Source organism: Phragmites australis, chromosome 15, assembly GCF_958298935.1.
Source record: "Phragmites australis chromosome 15, lpPhrAust1.1, whole genome shotgun sequence".
Classification (NCBI taxonomy): Eukaryota; Viridiplantae; Streptophyta; class Magnoliopsida; order Poales; family Poaceae; genus Phragmites; species Phragmites australis.
In genome coordinates this window covers 27,112,872-27,135,711 of record NC_084935.1, presented here as the reverse complement: position 1 = coordinate 27,135,711, position 22,840 = coordinate 27,112,872, and the positions used below count along the sequence as shown (strand labels likewise).

Here is a 22,840-nt window from a genome sequence, read left to right as displayed (position 1 = left end):
AGTTCCCGGAGTAGATGAAGTAGTTGGGGGAAGAGATTGTGACATTGGTGACGAAGTTGTGCTGGATGAAGGCGGTAGAGGGAGGCAGAACCAGCGACCTAGAGTGGCGACGCCAGTGTCCGAGAGAGCGTAGCGGCAGTTCTCAAAGAAGATGGTAAAGAACACCCGAACAACGTGATGAAGATCAAATGCACCAATGACTGAGGCGATGACGCGCCGAGAGAGGTAACGTCGATTGATCGAAGCGTCGTGGCACGCAGGACAGCGATGAAAGGCAACGACGAGATCCTCTATTCTGCCGGACCGCGCTTGGGAGGACACGACGGCGCTATGGAGGCATGGCCACGGGTGTCAGCACTGCGGTCTAAAGGCAACTCAGCATTAGCCCCGGTGCTCAGGAAGACGCGCCGATGGGAGCCACGCCCTATTGGTCGGGAGGAACCACACGCGGTTGGTTGATCAGACCGAGGGCGAGCGAGGCGAGGCGATTGTGGCAGAGGCGTTCCTAGTGGTGTAGGCAATGATGTACCAGTAGTGATGATGTACTGGCGACAGCGCGTGCAGAGACAGGTGAGAGGCTTGGTCAAGAGGCCACATCGATCTGGTCAAGCGGTGGCCATGGTCGGGGGTGACGGTCTAGCACGTGATCGGGTGGTGTGAGCATTTGTGGTCGATGGATGAGTAGTCGAGATGAGTAGTCATGGTCTATGGACGATTTGCGACGCGAACCAAACGGGTCGGGCGACAGCGTGCGGGATATGGAGATGGAGACTGGAAATGTGGTGCAATCCAGGCGTGTGGATAGGCAACGCAACATGGACGGAGATGTGTGGGGTGAAGTCGTGGCGTGTGGAGTGGTGACCATCGTGTGGAGATGTGGCGTGGAGATCCAGCACGACGTAGGAGATGGTGACAGAGATGTGTGGAGACATTGGTGTATATCCAGGCGCGTGGTGCCAAGACGGGTGACTATCGCTCGCATGGGAGGAGCCGTCGCCGTGAACGTGCCGCTCAATGGACGTGTCGCACGACGCATGAGAGGATCCGTCCAGGAGGGAGGACGTGCGAGTGGTCCACGTCGATTGATCTGGGAGCGGAGATTGGTGTGGAGTCAACGAAGAGCAGCCGGCCATGCCGCACGCGGGTGGAGGAGCCGGTGTCATCGTACCGAGGTTAGAGGAAAGGCGCGTGAAGATGACGGGCAGCAGGCAACGCAAACTGATCTTGAATCAGAAAAACCCAAAAGAAACATCAATAAATGACCAGCGAGAGAGAAAACCCCGATCAACGGATCGAGAAAAGACACTCCAGGGCGGTCGATCAACACAATCGGTGGTGCGAACCCTAGGTACAGGCGAAGCTGCCCTCTGCGGAGATCATGGAGATCAATCTCCCGGGGGGTGCGCGGTGAGGAAGCTGGTGGTGGCTAGGGTTTACGGCCTAGGATAAGAACCTAAACCTGTGATGCTATGAAATAATATGTGGATTAGGTAATTTTGTGTGTATTGTATTGAGCCTCGAGAGCGGAATATATAGAATACAGATTGTTTGGATATCAAGCAACCATAGAGATAGGATGAAATCTAATCCTAACTTACCATAACAAATGAATTCTTGTGTATCATATACCATATACTCTAACATGCAGCACCATTGTTGCCCCATCACTTTCCCAGCTGCTAGATCAAGTTGCTTCACTTGCATTTCCGCTTAACATCCAAAGGTGGGGGGAGTGGTCGGCGTTGTCATGTGTCATTTGTTTTTTCGAATGCGCTACAGTTCCCGTGAGTGCCAATCAGGGTTTACCAATTCGCCGAATATTGGTCGGTATTCGTGAATTTTGGTCAATTCGCTGTGGTTCGATAACCGAAACCGGTGGGGAATTCGATAGAATTTGGTCAAATTCAATTTTTTGCAAAATTTGTCCAAATTTTACTGGTTTTCATTGGTTTTCGAGCGTTATTCGCAAACATTGACGAAACTACCGGGGACTAGTTTTTTATCCAAGTTCGGATTTTGAAACCCTGGTGCCAACCCCTTCACTCTCCCAGCTTATTGCTTGCCCACTATTTTTTAGATCTTGAACACATCATGTTTTCTCCTTAGTTACTTAATGAGAATCATCTAGCTTATCATTATCGTTGTGTGCATTCTTGATGTCTTATTCATGCAAAGACCATGAGTTGTACTCCCATTATTTAAATATCTAGCTTATTTTTTGCGTTCGTCAATACAAATGTCTAGCTTATCCTTTTGTACATTCATATTACTCGTAGCCTTGTCTATTTCTGAAGTCATTAAGTGGGAATAGTGGATGGAATTAGGGATGAAAACGGGAAGGAACGGTCAGAAAAACCATAACCATTTTCATTTTCAATTTTTCTCTCAAAAATAGAATAAAAAATGGGTATGAACTCCAGAATGTCGGGATATAAAAAATCAAACAGAATAGAAACATACCGGTATCGATCGGGAACCGATAATTCAAACTGAGAACACTGACTTATATAACCATGACTTTAAGTATTAGCGCGACACATAATTAATCCACACCAACAAAAATAATTCATACCATACACAGATAGACCCTTTAATGATATAAGTCTCAACTGAAGAACAGGTATCATGTCGTAACTTGAGTACTCGACGTAACATACAATCACACAAAGACTAGGGTTAGAGGCGGCGTAGGCGTAAGAGCTTGAATAACATAGGTAGGTCGGTAGCCGACTGAGAGTGGGCCACTGGGGTCTGGGTGAAGTTTGGGATTGGGTGATGTTTGGGCTAGTTTGCTGGGCTTGACCTGTGGGCTACATTGTGATTTGTGAAGCTTAGTTTCAATTGGAAAAAAAAGGAAATTCCTAATTAAAAACTGGATACTGATAACACGACCGGGAAAACAACAAAACTTTTTTAGTCCCGTTTCCGTGCAAGTCCTGAAAATCCGAAAACAATTGGAAAAAATATAGAAAACGGATCGAAACGGGTTGGGATTTATTCCATCCATTTTCGTCCCTAGATGGAATCATATGCGGAAGTTCAATTTAGGTTGCGATTCGAGCAGCTAATGTGTTATCGAGGTTATCAAATTAGGTCTGTTTGTTTAGTGTCTGTGTTGGTTCTCAAAATTGGGGCTAGAATCGTTGAATTAGAATTGGGCTCAGTTGAATTCAACTGTTTGGATGGACAATGAATCACAAATAGAACTGAAGCTCAATTCTATCTGGATTTGAGAGAAACTAGATTGAGAGCTCATCAATACCGAGCCCAACCCTTCTGAATCGCACGTCTTCCAAACGGAATCACAACTAACACAGGAAGCATCGACGACATCTAAGTATCTAACCTTCTCCGACTCAGGCTCCAGCGACCCCGATGCCTATGACCCCTCCCGTCCTCTGGTGGCCTCTCATTGGACTTCATTGCCGACCACCACCGGACTCCACCGCCGACCGTTGTCGGACTCCGCCGCCCTTGTTCCCAAGTCCGCCAAGCCACCTCCTTCTTCCGTAATTCTAGCAACACCGTCAAGATCTACTGGTGTCGTCTCCGCCTTCCCCAAGTCTAATGATGCTGTCGAGATCCGCTGCTGCTGCCTTCGTCTTCCCCAACTTTGGCGATACCATCAAGATCCGCTAGTGTCGCCTCTACCTTCCCCAACTCCAGCAACACCATCGAGATCCGCCAGCGCTGCCACCATCTTCCCCAACTTTGGCGACACCATCAAGATCTCTCAGCGCCACCTCCTTATTCCCTAAGGTTGATCAATTTGTCGCCTCCTGTTGTGATGTTGCTCGTTTGCTTAGTTGTCGTTGCCTCCTTTTTATTCCCCAAGTCCGGTCGTCGGATTGCTGCTGCCTATCACATCTCTGGAAGAAGCTTTCTATCAATTCTAAAAATAACACGTCCAAACAACATTTGGGATTGGCATGGAGCTGGATTCCAAAAACGGAATTCATTTGTGACCCACATAGCTGAATTAAATTGGAGTCTCATTTCTATTTTTGCATGGCTTTGGATTTGAGACCCAATTCAATTCATCAATCCCAATTCCGAGAACCAATCGGAGCCTTAGAGGTTTTGATGCTGCAATTCAAAATTGGTGGCATTGGCCTTCCAACATTGCCCCTTTTGCCATGTCGAAATCTTGATATTTCCTTCTTACTTTACCAATGTTCTAAATACCTCTCTTGCACTTTTGTAAGATTTTTTATGAGATGACATGGCACTTTGCAGTCTTAGGAGAAGTGCCAGACGAAAGAAAGAAAGAAAAGCTTCGAATTATGCAATAAAAATGTTGTGCAATGAAAAATCAAATGTTTTACTTTCCATCCTAAATCCTAACGAAGTCCTACCGATTCTAACGTAAAATATTTACACGTCTGTATTGATTAGAATGCCGTGATCCCGGCGAGCATACCGGCGACCCTCGTCAGCTTGTCATCGTCGTCGAAGTAGCGTTCCCTCATTTTCATGAACGTGTGGCAGGTCAGCAGGCTGTCGGAGCCGGCCTGGTGCGCCTCGCCGACGGTCCGCAACACGTTGAGCTTCATGGCGACGCTGTCCAGCCCGCCGCGGAGGTCTCTCGGGCAGTGCCGCGCCATCTCCTTGACGTCGAACAGCTTCCTCCGGAGGAGCGACTTCGCGACGCCCTCGAACTCCTCCGCCGTGGCGGGCAGCTTGTACCCGCGCCCGAACATCATCTTCACCAGGTACGCCAGGTCGTAGCCGCCGCTGAACGTGACGACGCCGGCACGGCCGAGGCCGGCGCGCAGCCACTTGCGCAGCCGCGGGCCGAACACCGACGCGTCGACGCCGTCCTCGCGCGTCCGGTCGAAGTCGACGCCCTTGGTCCGCAGCATGGCGATCGACTCCGGCGCGTGGCGGTGGCGCCGGACGTCGAACTCGCGGAAGTTGAACTCCCACACGTACCGCGTGGAGCCGCCGCCGAGGCCCGGAAGCCGGCACCCCGCGTCGAACAGCGTGAGGCCGAGCTGGATGAGTTCCAGCTCGTCCACGTTCGCCTTGAGCAGCGCGTACCGCTTCTCCGGCGTGAGCATGTACGCCGGCCCCACCGGCCGGTACACCGTGCCCGGGAACTCCGTGTCCACGGCCAAGTACCGGAACTTGGGCAGGAGCGACTCGATCAGCTTGACCTCCCAGTCGAAGTTATGCGCCCAAACCTGCCGCACCTCCACGCGCGGCGCAGCCGCCGTCGCGAACGGCAGCGGCATATGCTGCGCCGGCGCCAGCCCCCACGCCGCGCCCGACATCGGCTGCTGGGACGACAGCGTCGCGCACGGCGCGGCCGACTCCAACAAGAAGGCGCGCAGTGCGCCGTACGGCGGCGCGGTCGTATCCGATGAGGAGGAGCTCGACGGCGTGGACGGCGCCGACGAGTTCGTCTCCGTGACATCCGCCGGCGCCGGCTTGGAGACGAAGCGCATCTTGATCGGAGCACTGGCGGGTTCGATCATGTACGCGCGCGCCAAGAGGACCTGATCTGATCTGTCGGGCTCTGGCGGTCGAGATATATAGGCGCAGGCGTTCGTGGAGTCGTGGCCGTGCTCGAGTCGGATTCGCGCCACGTGTCCGACTCGGTGCTGCACGTGCCGCACGATTCACAAGGAAATTTTAACGGACACGATACGTATTTGTATACGGTCGTACGCGTGTATTATTTATTTTCGCTACTAATGTACACGTGTATCCATCTATACCCGCCTAGGTCGGAGTCTCCGTCATACCCGCGTATACAGTATGTGCTTAATGTTAGGCCGTATGAACAGGACTAAGATCATCCCAGGGCAATCTCTACGTGGACGAGAATTACTTCGTAAAATAATTTTTGTTTTATTCAATGCTTTAACGATTTTTCAAAATTATTCTCTTTAGGATAGAATTATCTCTTTTCTCTTTATAAATTCTTTTGAAATAAAATTACTATAGATGAAAAAAATAAAAGGAACGAAAATAAAAAGGGAAATCAGAAGAAAACGAAATAAAAAATATGATTAGTATGATCTAATTTTAGAATCAGAGTTTCTTTTTTCTTTCAAAAATTATAGATAGAAACTGCCTTTATCAAGGATGGATGGAGGTGACTATAAAAGTAATTTTAAATGTTCTTTTAAGGTCCTGTTTGTTTTAGCTTCGGATTCTGGCTTTCAGCTTTTATAATCCGAAGCTGAAACAAACAGGCAGCTTTTGGTTATAGCTTTTTAAAATCTGCTGGTTGGATTGTGAGAATCTGAGAAGCTGGTTTTCCTCAGTTTTTGATAGATCGTGAAAGTCCATTTTACTAAACTGTTCATTAAATTTTTTTAGAATCTACAGTCTAAAAGCTTTTCACAATCCAGCTTTTAACAATCCAACTTTTATAAACTGCTTTTCAGAATCTCTAACTGAAACAAACAGACCTAAATCATACCAACCGATACCTTCCCATCAATCTGTGGCCGTACCTCGGTATCATCAGTTAAGATAGGCTGTGCTCAGATTTAGTGGTGGCATGAAAAAACTTGAGGATGCTTGAAAATATACGGAGGAAAAGTGGCGATATTAACATATTTATACTTCTATATTTCGGTAAATTATATGAGTTATGATATATCTGATTAATCTTCACCGTCTATCCAAATTGATTAAACGGTCATCGTGCAAAATTGAATCCGTTCCCCATATAAAAATACATTCAATATGCTATTATTTATCTTTCATACCTAGACATTCAATATTTTATTTTCATACATTTAAAAAACATTCAATCTCTTCTTATATATCTTTCATACTTAGATATCTAATTTTTATCTTTCATATATTCATCGTTAGATTTTTTTCAGAGAGTACGCCATCTCCAGGACTTTGCCTACAACGCTGGCTTTCTGGAGAGGGTGCTCCGCCACCCGCATGTCACCTTCACCGCCGTCTACCACGGAGGTCACCTCCCTCACGTTATCTTTACACCAAGGTACCATACGAGAATTGTTTTCATTATCTCACAAATCGTTCACTCTTTTGATCCTTCTCATAACATTGCTACGGATGACCAATTCTAGATGATACGGTCTCCTCCACCCTACTATCCAGTTACTCGCCATTATTTCATTTTCTAAAATTATATGATCATATTGTGAATTTTGTGTATACAAATATCTCTTTTTATTATATTATGTTCTTTTGCTTCTTCAAATTACTATATCCTAGATTGATTCTATGTATGTAAAATACGTATGCAGTTGCTAGTTCTATACAATCCTCCTATTCTTCATATGTCTGAAAATGAGCACGATTTTAGGAGATGAAAAACGGTGGACGCCTGCAGGGGTTAGGATTAGGGGTTTTGGGATTTAAGGATTCTTCCATGGTTGATGGACTTAGAAGAGGCTCTAGAGGAGGCATGTAAGCCAACTAGAGGAGATGGACATGGGGGTGGAGTGGCAGGGACACCGTCGGCCATAGGCGAGGTGACAGACCGTCAGTGGTCGGTGCTAGGGTGGGAGAGCTCTAAAACGGACAGATTAGTGCGACAAGGCGGAGGGCATGGATTCAACGGCATCCCCGTTGCCGGATATGGTGGAGGCATGCAGTAGGCAAGGGAGAGTAGAGAGCGGCAGGAACAGAGGAAGAAGATGATAATTGGACACCCAGATCTCGATTGGACGATTGAAATGTATCGCCTGAAGCAAATGCCATTTTTAGACCCATGAAAAATAACACTACTGTATTCTTTGAGAAGGAAGAGGGAACTCGCCGAAAAGGGGCACGTGTAGGAGGCAATAATATCATCTAAAGGCTTGTTTGGATAGAGGGAACTTGGATCCATATTTCTAAACTTCATTTTACATTTAAATTAGTTTTATAATCTCCCAAGGGATATTAAATCATGCCCAAACGTTAAAAGAATTCAACATAAAAATTATGATTGGACCTTGTTTATTAACTTTAGCATTGTTGTAGATATGGGATTTCCAATAGTGATATGATAGAGATCATGCGTGATCATACAACTTGTCACACAACAATCATACGCACCACCTCGACGAGGTATTAGTAGCGGGTGGTCCACAAGGCAGTGACTCTGCCTATGACACGTAGCCGCCGTTTGCCCGGATGACCTGGCCGTTGACCCACTCGGCGGCGTCGGTGCAGAGGAACCCGACGACATGGGCGATGTCGGCGGGCTCTCCGAGTCTCCCCGTCGGGTTCACCTCCACGGAGCGGCGCACCAGCTCGGTGCTGTCTCCGGCAGGAACATGTCCGTGGCCATGGGCCCCGGCGCGACGCAGTTGGCCGTGACGCGGGTTCCCTTGAGCTCCTTGGCCATGCGCCGCACCATGGCCTCCACGGTCGCCTTGGACCCCGCGTACGCCGCGTGGCCCGGCAGCAGCGACGCCACCAACGAGGACGTGATGGCCACGATCCGGCCCCCGCCGCCACAGCGCAGGCGGTTGGCCGCCTCACGAAGGCACAGGATCGAACGCGCCGCGTGTGTTCACGGCGTACATGCGGTCGAAGTCCTCGGCCGCGGTGGCGGACAGGAAGGTGAGGCTCTCCGCGTTGGCCAGCACGCCCGCGCATGCGACGTGGATGAGCGGCGCGCTGCCGCCGAAGGCGGACTCGGCGGCGTCGAAGAGCGCCCGGACGGCGGACTCGTCCGCGACGTCGGCCCTCACGGCCACGGCGCGAGGCCGCCAGCGCCTCGGCCTCCGCGGCGCTGGACGTGTAGCCCACCACGACGCTGGCGCCGAGCGAGGAAATGTGGGAGGCGATGCCGCGCGACGCGCCGGTGACTATGGCCACACGGCCGGCGAGCGGGAGAAGGCATCGGCGGCGTCTGCCATACGGCAACGCACTTGCGAGCTGTAAATATGTAGGGAGTAGACGTGTCACTGATCTGCTGCTAGCTTCTTCTTGGCTCCGCCTAGTACGCGGCCGGCAGCGTTGTGTCTTTCTGCTCTACGTAGCTGTTAGCGATCAGCTTTGAATTGAAGGTCTGCTCGGAACCATGGGAGTTTCACAAGAATTTAGATTCTATTTGACAAAGCTTTAGTTTTAAAAAAAATTTAGAGCTAAATATTTTTAGCTTAGAAATTTATAAAGCTAAAGCTATATTTATAGTTAAGATATGTGGGGGACCGTGCTAATTCACACAAACGAGAGAAAGCTTGCTAGCGCATCTTTCTGACGGCGTAGCTTTCACCTGCTACCGCTGTGCGCTGTGACCAACCCAGGGAAAGAAATCTGGGAAGGGGCAAAAAGTTTTTCACCAAAGTATGAACAAAAACTTATTGCAAAACGTTTTGCACAAAAAAAAAATTCACCAAAATTTGCGCAAACTTTTTTCACAAAAAAGTTTTGCACGAAAAGTTTTTCACAAAAAGTTTTTCAGCAAACCTTTTTCGCCAAAAAGTACACAAAGGTCGTGCACGAGCAGATTCCTTAGCTCGCACATGCTATTTAAAAGTTTCGGTGTTTGAGTGAGCTATTTTATTTTTATTTTAATTTAAAAATAGAGACTTATTTCACTATATATTAACCTACAAACATAAGATTTAATATGATATTAGAAACTAGAGCTCTATCAAATATAATCTTAATCATCACCTGAACGATGATAGAACCAAAGAAAATCAACTTTGTATGGTTCTGCTTGGTGCGGGGTACTTCCTTCTTCCTCCTTTCCGGCAAGGCAACAATGTCTTCTGCCGCCCACCGCCCATCTATGATTCGCCTCTAACTCTCATTGCCAGTCCGCTCCCTCCCGCTATGATTCGGGGCACATTGAATCCTTCATTCTGACTTCCCTTGGCATTAACCTCTTGGTAGCGAATTGAAGTTCTTCTCGTAATTTACAGTCACTTGAGAATTGGAAAAGCCATTCTTCCACCCAAAAAATGGTTTTTGGAAGCGCCTGATAACTATTAAAATGGCTGGAATTTCTTCACTTTTCAATCACTTCCGTGAACCATTAGATCAGCATGGAACAACTTTACGTAGTTTTGCAGCTTCGTGCTTCGTACCTTGTTGTTTTAGGTGATTGAAAGATGAGAAATTTTCAGCCAATTGAAAATCAGCGAGGAGGGGGGCATCAAGAGAGAAGGAAGGTATTGATGGGCAAAATGCGGTATGTTGCGATAGGTGATTTGGGACGTTGCATCAGTTTAATTTGACTTTTGATTATTTCATACGTCGATCCCGATTGTTGTGACATGCAGAATGATTTTTTGTAGCTGTTCCTTCTTGATGTTACAGTAGCTCTAACGAAATGTTCCAACAATAAGTTGATTTGTTGCAATGGTCTTTTCTAGACGTTGAAGAAGCCGCTTTGGTTTGTTTCATCGAGATGGAGATTGAGATTTTTGGATGTTGCAACAAGTAATTTTATTTGTTGCGATGGTTATTCTCTCTTGATGTTGCGGTAGTTTCCGCTGGATGTTGCAATGCTACACTGGCTTTTTTTGGATGTTGAGCTATGCTTTTCTGGATGTTGCAGAAGAGGATTCGGTCAGTTACATCGAGATGGAGATGGATATGAAGATGCCTTTTCCGGTTGTTGCAGTAGGCTTTTTTCTAGATGTTTTAGAAGTGGATTTCGTTTGTTGTAGCTGTACATATTTGTTCCTACTTGAGGAGAAGGGGATTTTGTCTTGCCTGGAACTAGCAAAAGATGAGTTGGAATAAGCTTGATGTTGTGGCGGGATTTTTTGCTGTTTGCATCGGAAATGATTTTTGGCCTAGATGTTGATGTTGCGTGAAACATTTTTTCTATTTGCATCATACGGTTGCAAGACTCTGCATGCTCAGCTTTCCCAATCCCATACCTTGGCGTGCCTCTCTCAACTAGTCGCCTTCGTAGGCTCCACCTTCAACCCCTGGTGGATAAGGTAGCTGGTCAACTCCCAGTTTGGCGAGCCAAGCTCATCTCTAAGCCCGGATGTGCCACTCTGGTGAAGGCCGTGCTCTCTTCGACGCCAATACATACGCTCATCTCCATCACCATCCCACCTTGGGTTGCTAAGGAGATTTATCGGATCCGGAAAGCTTTCTTGTGGTCTGGTGACAAAATTGCGTTGGGGGGACGTTGCACTCTGGCTTGGCAGCGCGTGTGCCGCTCAACGGTGTATGACGGATTGGGAATCTCGGATCTCAAGAGAGCGGGCTTAGCCCTACGGCTCAGATGGCTTTGGAGCCAACAGACCGACCCTTCGAAACCCTAGGCTGCCCTTCCTCTCCATCATGAGCGGGCCGTCAGTGCTATCTTCAATGCTTCAACCATTTTTGTTGTTGGCGACGATAAATCTACGCTCTTTTGGAATGACGCTTGGTTTAACGGTCACTCCATCCGCTACCTGGTGCCGGACCTCCTTGAATGCATCATCCCGTCGCGCTGGATCTCTAGGACTATTAAGGACGCGCTGTCCAATAGTCGCTGGATCGTAGACATTTCCGGCCCTCTTACTGTTCCCACAATCGTTCAATATCTGGAGCTCTGGTCCAAGCTTTAGTCCGTGGCTCTGAACGACGAAAGAGACCGAATTGTTTGGAAATGGTCAACTACCGGTGTTTATTCAGCGAAATCAGCATACCACTTCTTGTTCAATGGATCCACGCTCTTTGCTGGCACCAATTTGATCCGGCAAACATGAGCGCCATCAAAGGTAAAGTTTTTTGGATGGCTTACGCTTCACGGACGTCTCTGGACTGCTGCTCGCAAAAAGAGCATGGCCTTCAATATGAAGACGCGTGTGCCCATTGCTCCCAGCTGCCGGAGACTATCGACCATTTGTTGTTGCATTGTGTCCTACCACGCGAGATATGGTGGCACGTTCTGGGCGTGGCCATCCCTTCGGTGGACGTCTCTTTTATCACCTGGTGGCTGGAACTCCGGAGACATGTGGCAGGTGAATTCCATAAGGGCCTCGACTCCATGATACTCCTAACCTCATGGCGGATTTGGCTCTCACGCAACGACATCGTTTTCAACGGTCGCCGTGTGTCTTCGGACGTTCTTACATCTCTAATTCGAGACGACGTGGAACGCTGGTGCCTCATTGGTGCTACGAACCTAGGCACTCTGTTACAGCGGCTGCACAACTTTGGTTCTGTGCTCTAATTGTTCATATCGCTACTTGTGCTTTTCGATTGATTTTCAATCTATAATTGTCCTATAAGAAATCTTGGAACCTTCTGACCGATCGTCAGTTGTATTAAACTTTTTTCTCTTCTTAATACAAATATACGTAATTCTCTTGCGTATTCGAGAAAAAAAAAAGACACTGTATGCTCCCTATCAGACGATGACGAGCCCTTTTTCAAATCACACTTTTTTTATTGGAACATCTGATACACTCCATCCAGCCAAAATGGCTAACAGCAATCGATGTCAAGGAGCATCACACGTACCCGCCGTTGGCCCTGATGACCTGGCCGTTGACCCACTCGGCGGCGTCGGTGCAGAGGAAGCCGACCACCGGCGCGATGTCGCGGGGCTCCCCGAGCCTCTCCATCGGGTTGTTCTCCACGTTGCGCCGCACCATGTCCTCGGTCTTCCCGGCGAAGAACATGTCCGACGCCGTGGACCCCGGCGCGACGCAGTTGGCCGTGATGCGCGTGCCCTTGAGCTCCTTCGCCATCGTCCGCACCATAGCCTCCACCGCCGCCTTGGACGCCGTGTACGCCGCGTACCCCGTCGGGAGGCTTCCCACCACGGACGACGTCACCGCCACGATCCGGCCCCCGCCGCCGCGGGGCAGCTGGTTGGCCGCCTCGCGGAGGCACAGGAACACGCCGCGCGCGTTCACGGCGAGGGTGCGGTCGAAGGACTCGGTTGTGGTGTCCGCAAGGGAGGGGTACTTGTCATCGAGCACGCCGGCGTTGGCCACGAGGATGTGCGCACCGGCGCCGAACGCGGACTCGGCCGCGTCGAAGAGGGACCGCACGCCGGCCTCGTCCGACACGTCGGCCCGGACGGCCACCGCGCGCGGGAGCGACGCGGCGAGCGCCTCGGCCTCCGCGTCGCTGGACGCGTAGCCCAGCACGAGGCTCGCGCCGAGGGAGGACAGGTGCGCCGCGATGGCGCGCCCGATGCCGCGCGACGCGCCGGTCACGATCGCCACGCGCCCGGCCAGCGGCGCGGAGGCCGCCGGTTGCGCCGAGGCCGTTGCGGCGGCGCTGCTAGCGTCTGCCATTCTATCGGCTCTGGGATTCTTGCGCCTCGGGCGCGCGCGTCCAGTGTTATCTACGCGCGTCACTTCCCGCGTGCGGCGCGCGCGCGGTCCACGTCTCTCGTCGGTCGATCGGCGCTTGCGTCCAGAGCACGACGAGGTGGCGCCTGCGTCTCGTGAGCCGTGGTCCCACGATCTATGGCCTCTCACGAAGAGCTATGCCGTCGACGCCTCTTGCGTTCCCACGATCTGTGGTCTGCGTTTCTGTTTGGATCTGGTGTCCTAAAGTGCAGTAGCATCGACATCTCCAGCTCCAAGTGAAGACTGAAACATCTAGTTAGAACAGCTTTGGATGGTGCAGATAACCGGGCGGGATCCGAAACCTGACATCGATGTCACGGTGACTTTATCACTGACGCGTCAAATCAGCCTGACCACACGCTTCAATGCGTGAAGTCAGGGGATTCTCGTCCAACCGGCCGTTGAGTACTCATTCCATCAGTTCAGCACAGGACTTCACGAGAAAAACACGCATTCCACACTGGCATAAGGTGAAAATTATTCGGGGAATCTTGTAAGAAATGTCGGCGGCGCTTTTAAGTGCATACTTCTACTGCACAGGCATAGTCGGATACTCGGATAGAACTTAACTTTATGACCACAATTTGTGACTGCATGTTCTAGGCACAACGCATTTAGTACTTAGTGTGTCACAACGTACTCTCAACGCGTTCACTGTATCATGAGATAGGAGCCTGATATTCAGTTGCAGAACAATCATTTGTATCTTTGAAACTTTATTGGTGCAATATTGCTGAATAAGCTAGTTTCTGGCATGCATGTTCAGGGTACAGCGGCCAGCAATGTAAAGATCACATATGTGCATATGGAGAACAGAATTTTTATGCATGTACCATCAAGGAACATGTACAGCAGTAGCTTGGTCTGGCACTTCAGTAATTTACAGTTGCTTTTATAGCGTCCAGGATCTGCACATATGCATACTTTGATTAGACACTATATAGCTGCATAGCTTAGGACGGATAGTTACTGATCAGGAAGCTACCTTGTTCTTTGTGGGCATGTAAAATGGTTCGTGAACGAGAGGAAAAGGAGTGTCGAGGCCGCAGACCCTCGCTACAGGCGCTTCTAACTGGAACAGATCAATTCAGGAATGTGATCAGATGAGCTTCACGATGAAGTACCATTCCTATATGTGTTTCATTGTATCAAAAACTTGGAAGATTAACTACCCTCTGGAAGCAGCGCTCGGCAATGGATGCAGCAATTTCTGCACCAAACCCCCCGGTGATCGGAGCCTCATGGCTAATCTGTTACAGTTTTTAGGGAATAAATATAGTATTTCATATATGAAAATTGGTAAAGATAATAAACATGAGCGAAGTGCTGCTTACGAGGAGCTTTCCAGTCTTCCGTACTGAGGCTTCTACTGTTTCCTTGTCCCACGGTATCAGTGTTTTTAGATCAATAAGCTCACATGATATTCCATCCTGCCATATAGTAGTGTCAGCTAAACTCTATGAAGAAGTGAGAAAAACATGAAGAGATGGATATGATAAAGTACGGAAACAATCAAGAAGCTCGAAGAAAAATACAAGCATCATTTGCAAATTGCAACTACTTGATTATATGATATCTTTTCCGAAAGTAATGTTAGTTTTCGCTAAGATACAAGGACAACCCGTGCTAACCTTGGCATCATCACTATGACAGAATGGCCAGTCGTAGTTAAAAATTTGTTCTATTTCAATATCAACTAATTAGTAAAGAAAATCCGTCTTTCCAGATGAGCATGCGCATTTTAACTGCATCTAGATGTTTCGTCCAGTGTTTCACACACAACATGTGGCTCATATATAATCAAGTACTTATAAACCATTCTTCCCATTAATGAGGTCAGGACAAAATATAGCAGAATATCCAGTTTGTTTGGACTTAACCCAAGTATAATAAGGCAGGTTTTGCGAAGCATACCAGATTCACAATGCTAACATCTTTTACGTTTAAGAGCTTATGTGAACTACTGACCTTTGCAGCATCTTCACAAGCTTCTTTTAGTACTGCAAGTTGAGCTCCCCAGCCAATAAGTGTTATATCACTTCCTTCCGCAATCACCTAAAGAACACAAGTTGCACAAATAGTTTGATTTACTGATGACCAATACAGTAACGAGATAGAAATATGCTCACTTCTGCCTGAGATAAAGGCAGCATATAATCCTCCTCAGGAACTTCTTCAACAGCCAAACGGTACAACCACTGTAGAAAGAGATGAAAGCTACTTTTAATGTTACAAAGTACAGTGGTGATTCTTATGCAGCTATCCTAGCACTTGAATATTTTAAAGTTTATCTACCTTTGGCTCGAAAAATACAACCGGATTTGGATCTCGGATGCTAGCCAACAACAATCCCTTAGCCTCGCGTGGACTTCGCGGTATGACAACCTGAAATTCTTTGTGTTTTTAGTATACCAAAAAACTTACAATACGAATTTATTTTCTCGAAAAACACAGGAGTGTTGTGTGTCATTTCATTAAGGGGGAGTAAAGGTAGTACATAATAACACCGGTCAAGACCGGGAGAAATGAAAATAAACGAAAAATAGGCGTACACATGCGCGCCACAGGTAAAAGGAAGAAACGACCTAAGGCAAAAAGGCTAGCTTGCCAAAAGCTTTCTCAACTCATGGGCACCGGCGGCACACCAAAGCACCCCCTCATCGGCTACAGGCCTACAGCTCGCAGGACAAAGTTCACATCCGGGGTGAAGGTGATATGCCCCAAAGGCAATCATAAAGATGATTATATCACACGTCTATGTTAATGTACTTTTGAATAATATGTTATTCCAAGAATGACTAACTTTTACATTGATTGACAAGTATGTGACTTGTTCATGAAACTCTTTGTTTAGAATATTATTCTTAGTCTGGTCGCAATCATTGTGATGATACATAAGACCAGCACATGTATTGATTGATGATCACGTTTCATAGATCACAGGTATAGAGATACCAAATCAATAATGTGGACATTTATGTTAGAGAACATGATGTTGAATATGCCCACTTTGAGATACTGCTGGGATTGTTATTTATGATGTGCCATCAGTTGTTATCTCAATGGTGTACCTGTAGGATCCTTAGATCTGAGATCGTCATTGAGTCCCAGAATGTGTAGTGACATACTTTGATGTTGTCAAACGCTATTCCGTAATTGAGTAGTCATAAAGGTAGTTTTCAGGCTTGTCATGAAACATTTCGTGGGGTGTAAGCGATCAAGATGGAATTTACCTCTCCTTGATAATGGGAGAGATATCTCTGGGCCCCTCGAGGTAGTTGGGTCAAGAAAGTGCATAGTCATACCAATATGATTAAATAGTTAGTCATGATGAATCCACTACTTGATCGAATGAATGATCGAGCTATCACAATGATGGCACGCATCTCGTCTTGAGCTTGACTGGTATCATGAGGCGAAGGAATCAGTGCATGTGTATATTATGGTTCAGCCGATATGATCTTTTGTGTATAATCGGGAGTCAACATGTCCTGATAGGGACCGCTATTGATTTCGGTTTGGAAAGGGTTTCCGAGTCGTAGCCGTTTGTACATAAACCTAACGGGTCACACACTTAATATGTTGGAACAAAACATGCGAATTGTATTCGTATATGGGTTTTGATTGGATTATGATCCATGAGAAGTTAAAGTCCTAAAGAGCTTTCAAGGTGAGAGTCCATTGACGAGCTCTATATAAAGAGAGACGTGGGTAAGACGTGCTAAGGTTGAGCCACTCTGAAACCCTAGCTGTAGTCTTCTATATGATCTCCCAAAACTCTAGCCGCGCGTGCGGTGCTAGCACATCGGCGCTCGGCGTTTCTGCCCAATACGTGTGGATACCGTAGAGACGTTGTTGCTATTGCGGCGCTGATCTTCTCGGCGAGTTGATCGTGACGTGTTCGAGACTGGTCGCCGGCCGTGACGAACTGGTCGAGGACGCGACAAACCTGATCGGGAGCTGGTCGAGAAGCACGACCACCTGCTCGGAGTTGGTCGGGGAGCGTGACCACCTGCGCAGGGTTGATTGCTTATCCGATCGAGAAATTGCTCGAGGAGTTTGACGTGCACGACGTTGGATTGGTTTACTCCAACTCTTTTTCTGTTGCCCGTTACCCAACATGGGGACCCTCCATTATACACGCAAACGTTGTAGTGCTTCCAGAGTTCCCAAGCACCTAGGATCACCAGGGTATTGAATCCTTTTCCCAGCTGTTTGTCGATCCTTTTCAATGCGCTACACCACCAGCTAGAGAAAGAGCGAGCATCAGGTTGTGGCGCAACAGCTTGGAGGCCCACTCGCTGCAGCAAAGCAAGCCAAACCTGTCTGGCAACCACACACGACACTAGCAGATGTTGGATCATCTCGTCGTCCTGATCACAAAGCAGACATCGCACCAGGTACGACAATGCCCGCTTAGCCAGTCGCTATGCCGTCCAACACCGGTTGAGCACTGCAAGCCACAAGAAGAACTTGTAGTGCAAAGGTGCCCACGATTTCCATATACGTTTCCACGGCACGAACCTGATGGATCCTACAAAATAAGCTTGATCGGCCGATTTAGTGGAGTAGACCCCCGATGTTGAAAGCTTCCAAACATGGCGGTCCTGTGCCCCTTCATGTAGTTGCACCGCTTCCACCAGGTCCCAAAGTAGCAATTACTCATCCAATGCCAACACCGAAAGCGCGCCTCTAATATCGCTTACCCAATTTCGATCCAGCAATGCCTCGCCCACGATCATCATCTCCACGGGGCTGATCTTCACTTATCTGTCTGTAGGCGTGTGGTGGGTGAATCTCATAGATTTCTCTCTCCATCTAGCACACCCAAGTGTCAGACGAACCCTCGATGCCAATGCTGGCTAGGGTCCTGGCTGCTTGCTAGGCTAACATCAAGCATACGGTTCTCCTTGTTAAAGACTTCTACGTTCTATTCAAGCATCTGTTTCCGCCTTATACCCTTGTGTAGCTCTGCATGCATATTGTTGTTGATCTCTCTCAGCTTCTCAGCGTGTAAGCCCATACCCTGCTGCTCCGGCACCTAGTCGGACTTGTTTTTGCCCTTGTTGTTCAACGTGTTGTCATACTCCTCCTTCAGTGGCTCTTGCCCCCGCCCATCTCCTGCGCCCCCCATTACAAACGCCACCGGCGAGGTGAAGGTTACACGCCTCCTTGTCCTCAGGTCCTCCACCAAATGCCCGCATGTATCAATGGATTGTGGCGCATGGATTTGAACCCTCTTGGGCGACAACGGGCTACTGCGGGAGAGTGGGCCAGTACGTGCTTGACGCCTTCTGTGGTCTCGATGTAACGGCCTCCCCCGCTCCTCTCTTCGTGGTGCGGCGTACCCTGGGTCACGGCGAGTGACACGCGACCAGGGTGATGTGCTCTTGCGCCGTCGTGCCCACCTCTTGTCGTCATCTCTATCTTCATCGTCTCTGTTCCAATCCCGGTGTGCCTCCGGCTGTCTATCGAACCGTTCGACCGGCAGCCTAGGTGTTTGGCCCCTAGCAACCGGCACCATCAACTTCTTGCTCTCAGCTGAAGGGAACCCCGGGAACGGCACCATCATCTTCTTGCTCTTCTTGGTCACAGCTGGGACCTTACTTGGGTCTTCTCCGTCGTGGTTGGGCGGGTGCAGGTTGTTCAGAAGTGCCTGGAGGTATGACCGATTTGCAGAAGCAGAGCTATAGCTGGCTGATGGTGAGTGTGAGTGGAGATTCTGGGAGAGTGGAGCTTTGGAGATTCTTGAGAAAGCAGCGCACTAGAATGCTCAATGACTAGAACCCCAACACCTCCAGCATTGAGTGGGTTCTTTGCAAGCCGCTACCTTGTGCTCTTTTGCTAGACAATTGAAACATTTACCTTGCATCCTTCTCTTGTAGCTCTCCTTCCTCTGCTGGGAACTAGCAGATAGTTGGGAAGTAAAAGTGGTCCTTGGCTGAGGTTCCTTCCTCCACCAGTATCTACCTTTCACCGTGCGCCATCCTTCATCACACAAAGTCTCCCCACAATCGTCTCTAGCCTTGAGCTCTGAAGCGGCTGATGCCCCTAGAGTTGCTGCACAGGCGTGTAGTTCAGTTGGTGAACGCAATGACGTATGGGTCTCCCGCTCACACGACTGGCTGCAGTGCGTAGCAGAGTGTGCCTTGTTTTCTTTGGACCCTGCATTGGGCTGTGCATCTCCATGGCTGCCAGTGAAGAAGGCTCGGCGCTGTAGTAAGACTGAGATTGGAGACTCCACTGTTTCACCGGACTAGGGGAGGAGCGCCGAGCAAGAGCAGCTCCATCCTTCGTTGAAACTTACTTTCTCGCGACACCTTGCTCCATCAATTGCAGTTCAGACAAAACAGTGGCTCGCAAGACGGCCAAAGTTTAGCGCAGCTGAAGCCCGCGTGCTGAGCCAATTGCCACAGGAGGTCATGCGCTAGAGGATCCGAGGGGGGGGGGGGACACCTGATAGCCCCAAGACCCCATCTGAGGGCGAATCGGCGACTGCCGCCTACGGATACACCAGAACCTGACCGAATTGGTTGCCAGAAACAGCGACGACCCTCTGAAGCAGCGGATCTGGCAAAGGGTACTATGGAATTTGCTGGATATGATCCCTCTTAAGCTGCAGATCTGGGGTCTTCGGAACTGTCTCTTCCTCATCATGGGCAAGAGGAACTAGATCTAACGGGTTCTGAGATGAAAGCAGGGAAGGGAAAGATGCGGAGACTCGTATTGAGGGTGGGCAAGCAGGATTTGTTGTAGGGATTGGTGGATCTCGGTGGATCTTGGTGGGAGGAGGCAAGCAGTCGCCGGATCGTGAGAGCCCTCCTAACAGCGCCATCCGCAAGTTGAGAACCCACTTTAAAGGTAGAATACTCTAGTGAATCAATTAAAAAAATAGGGTAACAATATTAACATTTACCTTTACCATGAATGTGTTGCTGCTTTAGTTGTAGATATGTTCAGAAGAATATATGCAGGCATACATTCTAGAAAATATTGTTCGACATGTATTGGAAAAGGATAATAGTTAATGATGAAAGTATGCTAGAGCCACAAACTTAACCTTGAGGCCAGGAACATGACAGAAGAAAGCCTCTGGTGACTGTGAATGGTAGTGACCACCATGCCCAACAGCACCATAAGGAGATCGAATTGTTAGACCTATAAAAGACGGGTATTTCAATCAACAACTCCAGCATGTAACATAGAAAAAGTCCATCAGAAATGTTGGGAAGAAATAAATACCTCCACAGTTAAATTCATTTCCACTCCGATATCTGAATTTAGCTGCTTCATTGACAAGCTGCATCCAAAGTTCGTATCATGTATGAATAGGTTGACACAAAACATAGATCAAACAAATATATATTCACTGAATTTGGCAAGAATATAGACCGGAAACAAATAGCCTCAAATAAGAAATTGAGTGTTGAAGAAATGAAGCCTTGCAAAAATATCTGCAGTAGAGGGATTTCACTGTGAAAAAAGAAGGTTCGGGTGCACTTGGAACAAAGAAACAAGGCACTTCCTGAGACGAAGATAATATCATGTTTTCAAAGCAAAGAAAGCATTTGAATGAACATGTTGCCATCCGTACGGACAAAAAGAACTATAGTAGGTAAGGCAATACTGAATGAAGTTAGAGACATGCCTGATCAAAGGCTGGAAAGATATAGTCCGCAAACTGGATTTCTGCAATAGCTCTATTACCCTGCTTGAAAGAGGCAAAGAAACTTAAGCTTCTTTTTTAGATCAAAACTTAGGCTTATTTAGGATGGTTAAATTTTTATTCTTTTGTATATTTATGCAAAGATGTTAGGAGTGAACAAGTGATTTGTAAATCTTAATTGGTGATCAACAAGAAGTACCATCAACTTACTGGTGATGCAAAGAGTGGAAGTTTCACATTTTAATTAACTGGATGTAATAGTGTATGATAAACCAATTATAAAGTTAGCTAAGGTCTGATTAGTTGAGTGCCATAGCCAACTTGCTATGCAAAGCAAATTATACAAAAATGGTAGAAAATATGATCACAGTTACACCCTGATCTCCTATTTAAAAGAATAATCAGGCTGTACCACATTATATGCCATAATTACTATTAAGATTTTCGTTTTGAAACTGTACAACATGAACAAAACCTATCTTGGACCATCTAGTATTGGGTAAATTAATTTCATTTGTATCTTGTTCAGATTTAAGGTCCTCGGAACCTATTAGACTTTCTGTTGTGTTATAATTTGTGCTTTAATCTTACTAATACAACTATTTCAGCAGGGTTCCCCGTACTGTTCCCATAAAAGAATCACACAGAAGAGATCAACTTTGTACATGACTCACCATTGCCGCTAGGCCAATTGCAAATCCAGCAATGCCCTGTTGAGTAGAACTTGTCAGGAAAATGAAGGTGCATTAATAAAAATAATAACTTGATTAGATGCAGTCCCTACTATTGAAACCAATGGAAGTTCAGTAACGTATTTCAGAATCAATAATAGTATATTGAACTTTTTGTCAGAAATAGGTGGCTTCTCAGCCAGTCAGCCTGACCTCGCTGCTGAAATTTCAAATATTTTTTTGTAAATTTGACATAAGAGTCAGCAAATACGCGAAGCAAAGGCGCACCTGTTCACATAGCGGTGTGTTGAATACTCTATTCTTGCCAAACCGATCGGCAAGCCCTGTTGTGCAGCGAAAGACGCCACCGAAACCCACATCCTCTCCAAAGACATAAGCACTGTCGAAATGGAAATTATCTTCAGGTGACTAAACTGTGTGCATAACAACCTTGAGTGAACTGGAATTTTGAAACGGAGGGATTTATTTCAAAGTTGAATTGGAATATCTGGATGTTCAGGTTTGTTATTGACATCATATCTTCGATGTCCTAGAATCACTTGTGAGCCCATACGACAAGCAGAAATCTGACACTCGCCTAGACTGAAAAATCAAAAGCAAAGTATGGAGCCGGTATCTTCGCCAAATCAGCTGATACGATTACAGCATGTCACTTCAAGGCAAATGTTCAGATAGGCATGCAAGAGCAGATGGAGGTCAGCTGAAACTGGAAGAACAGAAGAGGGGGTCGAGAACCGGAGGCTGGCTCACCGGGGGTCGGTGTCGAGGGCGATGTGGAGGGCCTGGTTGACGGCCGTGAACAGGTTCACTGCCTTCCCTCCCTCTCCTCCTCCCTCCTTCCTCTCGGCCACCCCCGCCCCAGCGCTCCCACCGGAGAAGCCTCGCGGCCCGATCCCCAGCGCCGCCGAGCTCCTCCTCCCAACCTCCCTCAACGTCCTCGTGGCCATCGACGCCTCCAGGAATCGGGGATTCTCCGACCTGAGCTATCCCAGGAGATGGGAGTGGGAGCAATTCTTGGAACAGCTGGATCAGCCGCTGCAGTGCTCTGCTTCTCTTCTCCTCGGGCCCCGCGGCTGCGAGTGACGTGGGGAGATAAGCACGCGCTGACGATGAGCGCCTGCCAACGTGTCGCGCCTCCGCACGTGCTCATTTGTTGTTATTGGGTAAATATCGGATTCCGAGACCCGACAACTGGACGTATCGGGTCGGGTTAGTGCGTCAACTAGGTGAACCCT

At 48.0% G+C, this 22,840-nt stretch overlaps 3 protein-coding genes and 1 pseudogene across 3 annotated transcripts; all 4 read right to left on the bottom strand.

Moving 5' to 3' along the window:
- Positions 1 to 4,391: 4,391 nt before the first annotated feature.
- LOC133892265 (probable CCR4-associated factor 1 homolog 11) lies at positions 4,392 to 5,477 on the bottom strand. Its single transcript, XM_062332952.1, has one exon. The coding sequence runs from the start codon at positions 5,475 to 5,477 to the stop codon at positions 4,392 to 4,394; it is 1,086 nt and encodes a 361-aa protein (XP_062188936.1).
- Positions 5,478 to 7,966: 2,489 nt separating this feature from the next.
- LOC133892264 (NADPH-dependent aldehyde reductase-like protein, chloroplastic) lies at positions 7,967 to 11,446 on the bottom strand (annotated as a pseudogene).
- An 864-nt stretch (positions 11,447 to 12,310) lies between these two features.
- LOC133891894 (NADPH-dependent aldehyde reductase-like protein, chloroplastic) lies at positions 12,311 to 13,799 on the bottom strand. The gene has a single exon (XM_062332598.1). The coding sequence runs from the start codon at positions 13,188 to 13,190 to the stop codon at positions 12,396 to 12,398; it is 795 nt and encodes a 264-aa protein (XP_062188582.1). The 5' UTR covers positions 13,191 to 13,799; the 3' UTR covers positions 12,311 to 12,395.
- Positions 13,800 to 13,927: 128 nt separating this feature from the next.
- On the bottom strand, positions 13,928 to 22,708 carry LOC133891893 (2-oxoisovalerate dehydrogenase subunit beta 1, mitochondrial-like). The gene is made up of 13 exons (XM_062332597.1): positions 22,356 to 22,708; positions 21,873 to 21,984; positions 21,588 to 21,623; positions 20,896 to 20,955; positions 20,490 to 20,547; positions 20,308 to 20,405; positions 15,543 to 15,632; positions 15,377 to 15,445; positions 15,216 to 15,302; positions 14,582 to 14,677; positions 14,420 to 14,497; positions 14,233 to 14,319; positions 13,928 to 14,155 (listed from the first exon to the last, which is right to left on the bottom strand). Exons 1-13 carry the CDS (start codon positions 22,550 to 22,552, stop codon positions 14,120 to 14,122), a joined length of 1,104 nt encoding a protein of 367 aa, XP_062188581.1. The 5' UTR covers positions 22,553 to 22,708; the 3' UTR covers positions 13,928 to 14,119.
- Between the last annotated feature and the right edge of the window lie 132 nt (positions 22,709 to 22,840).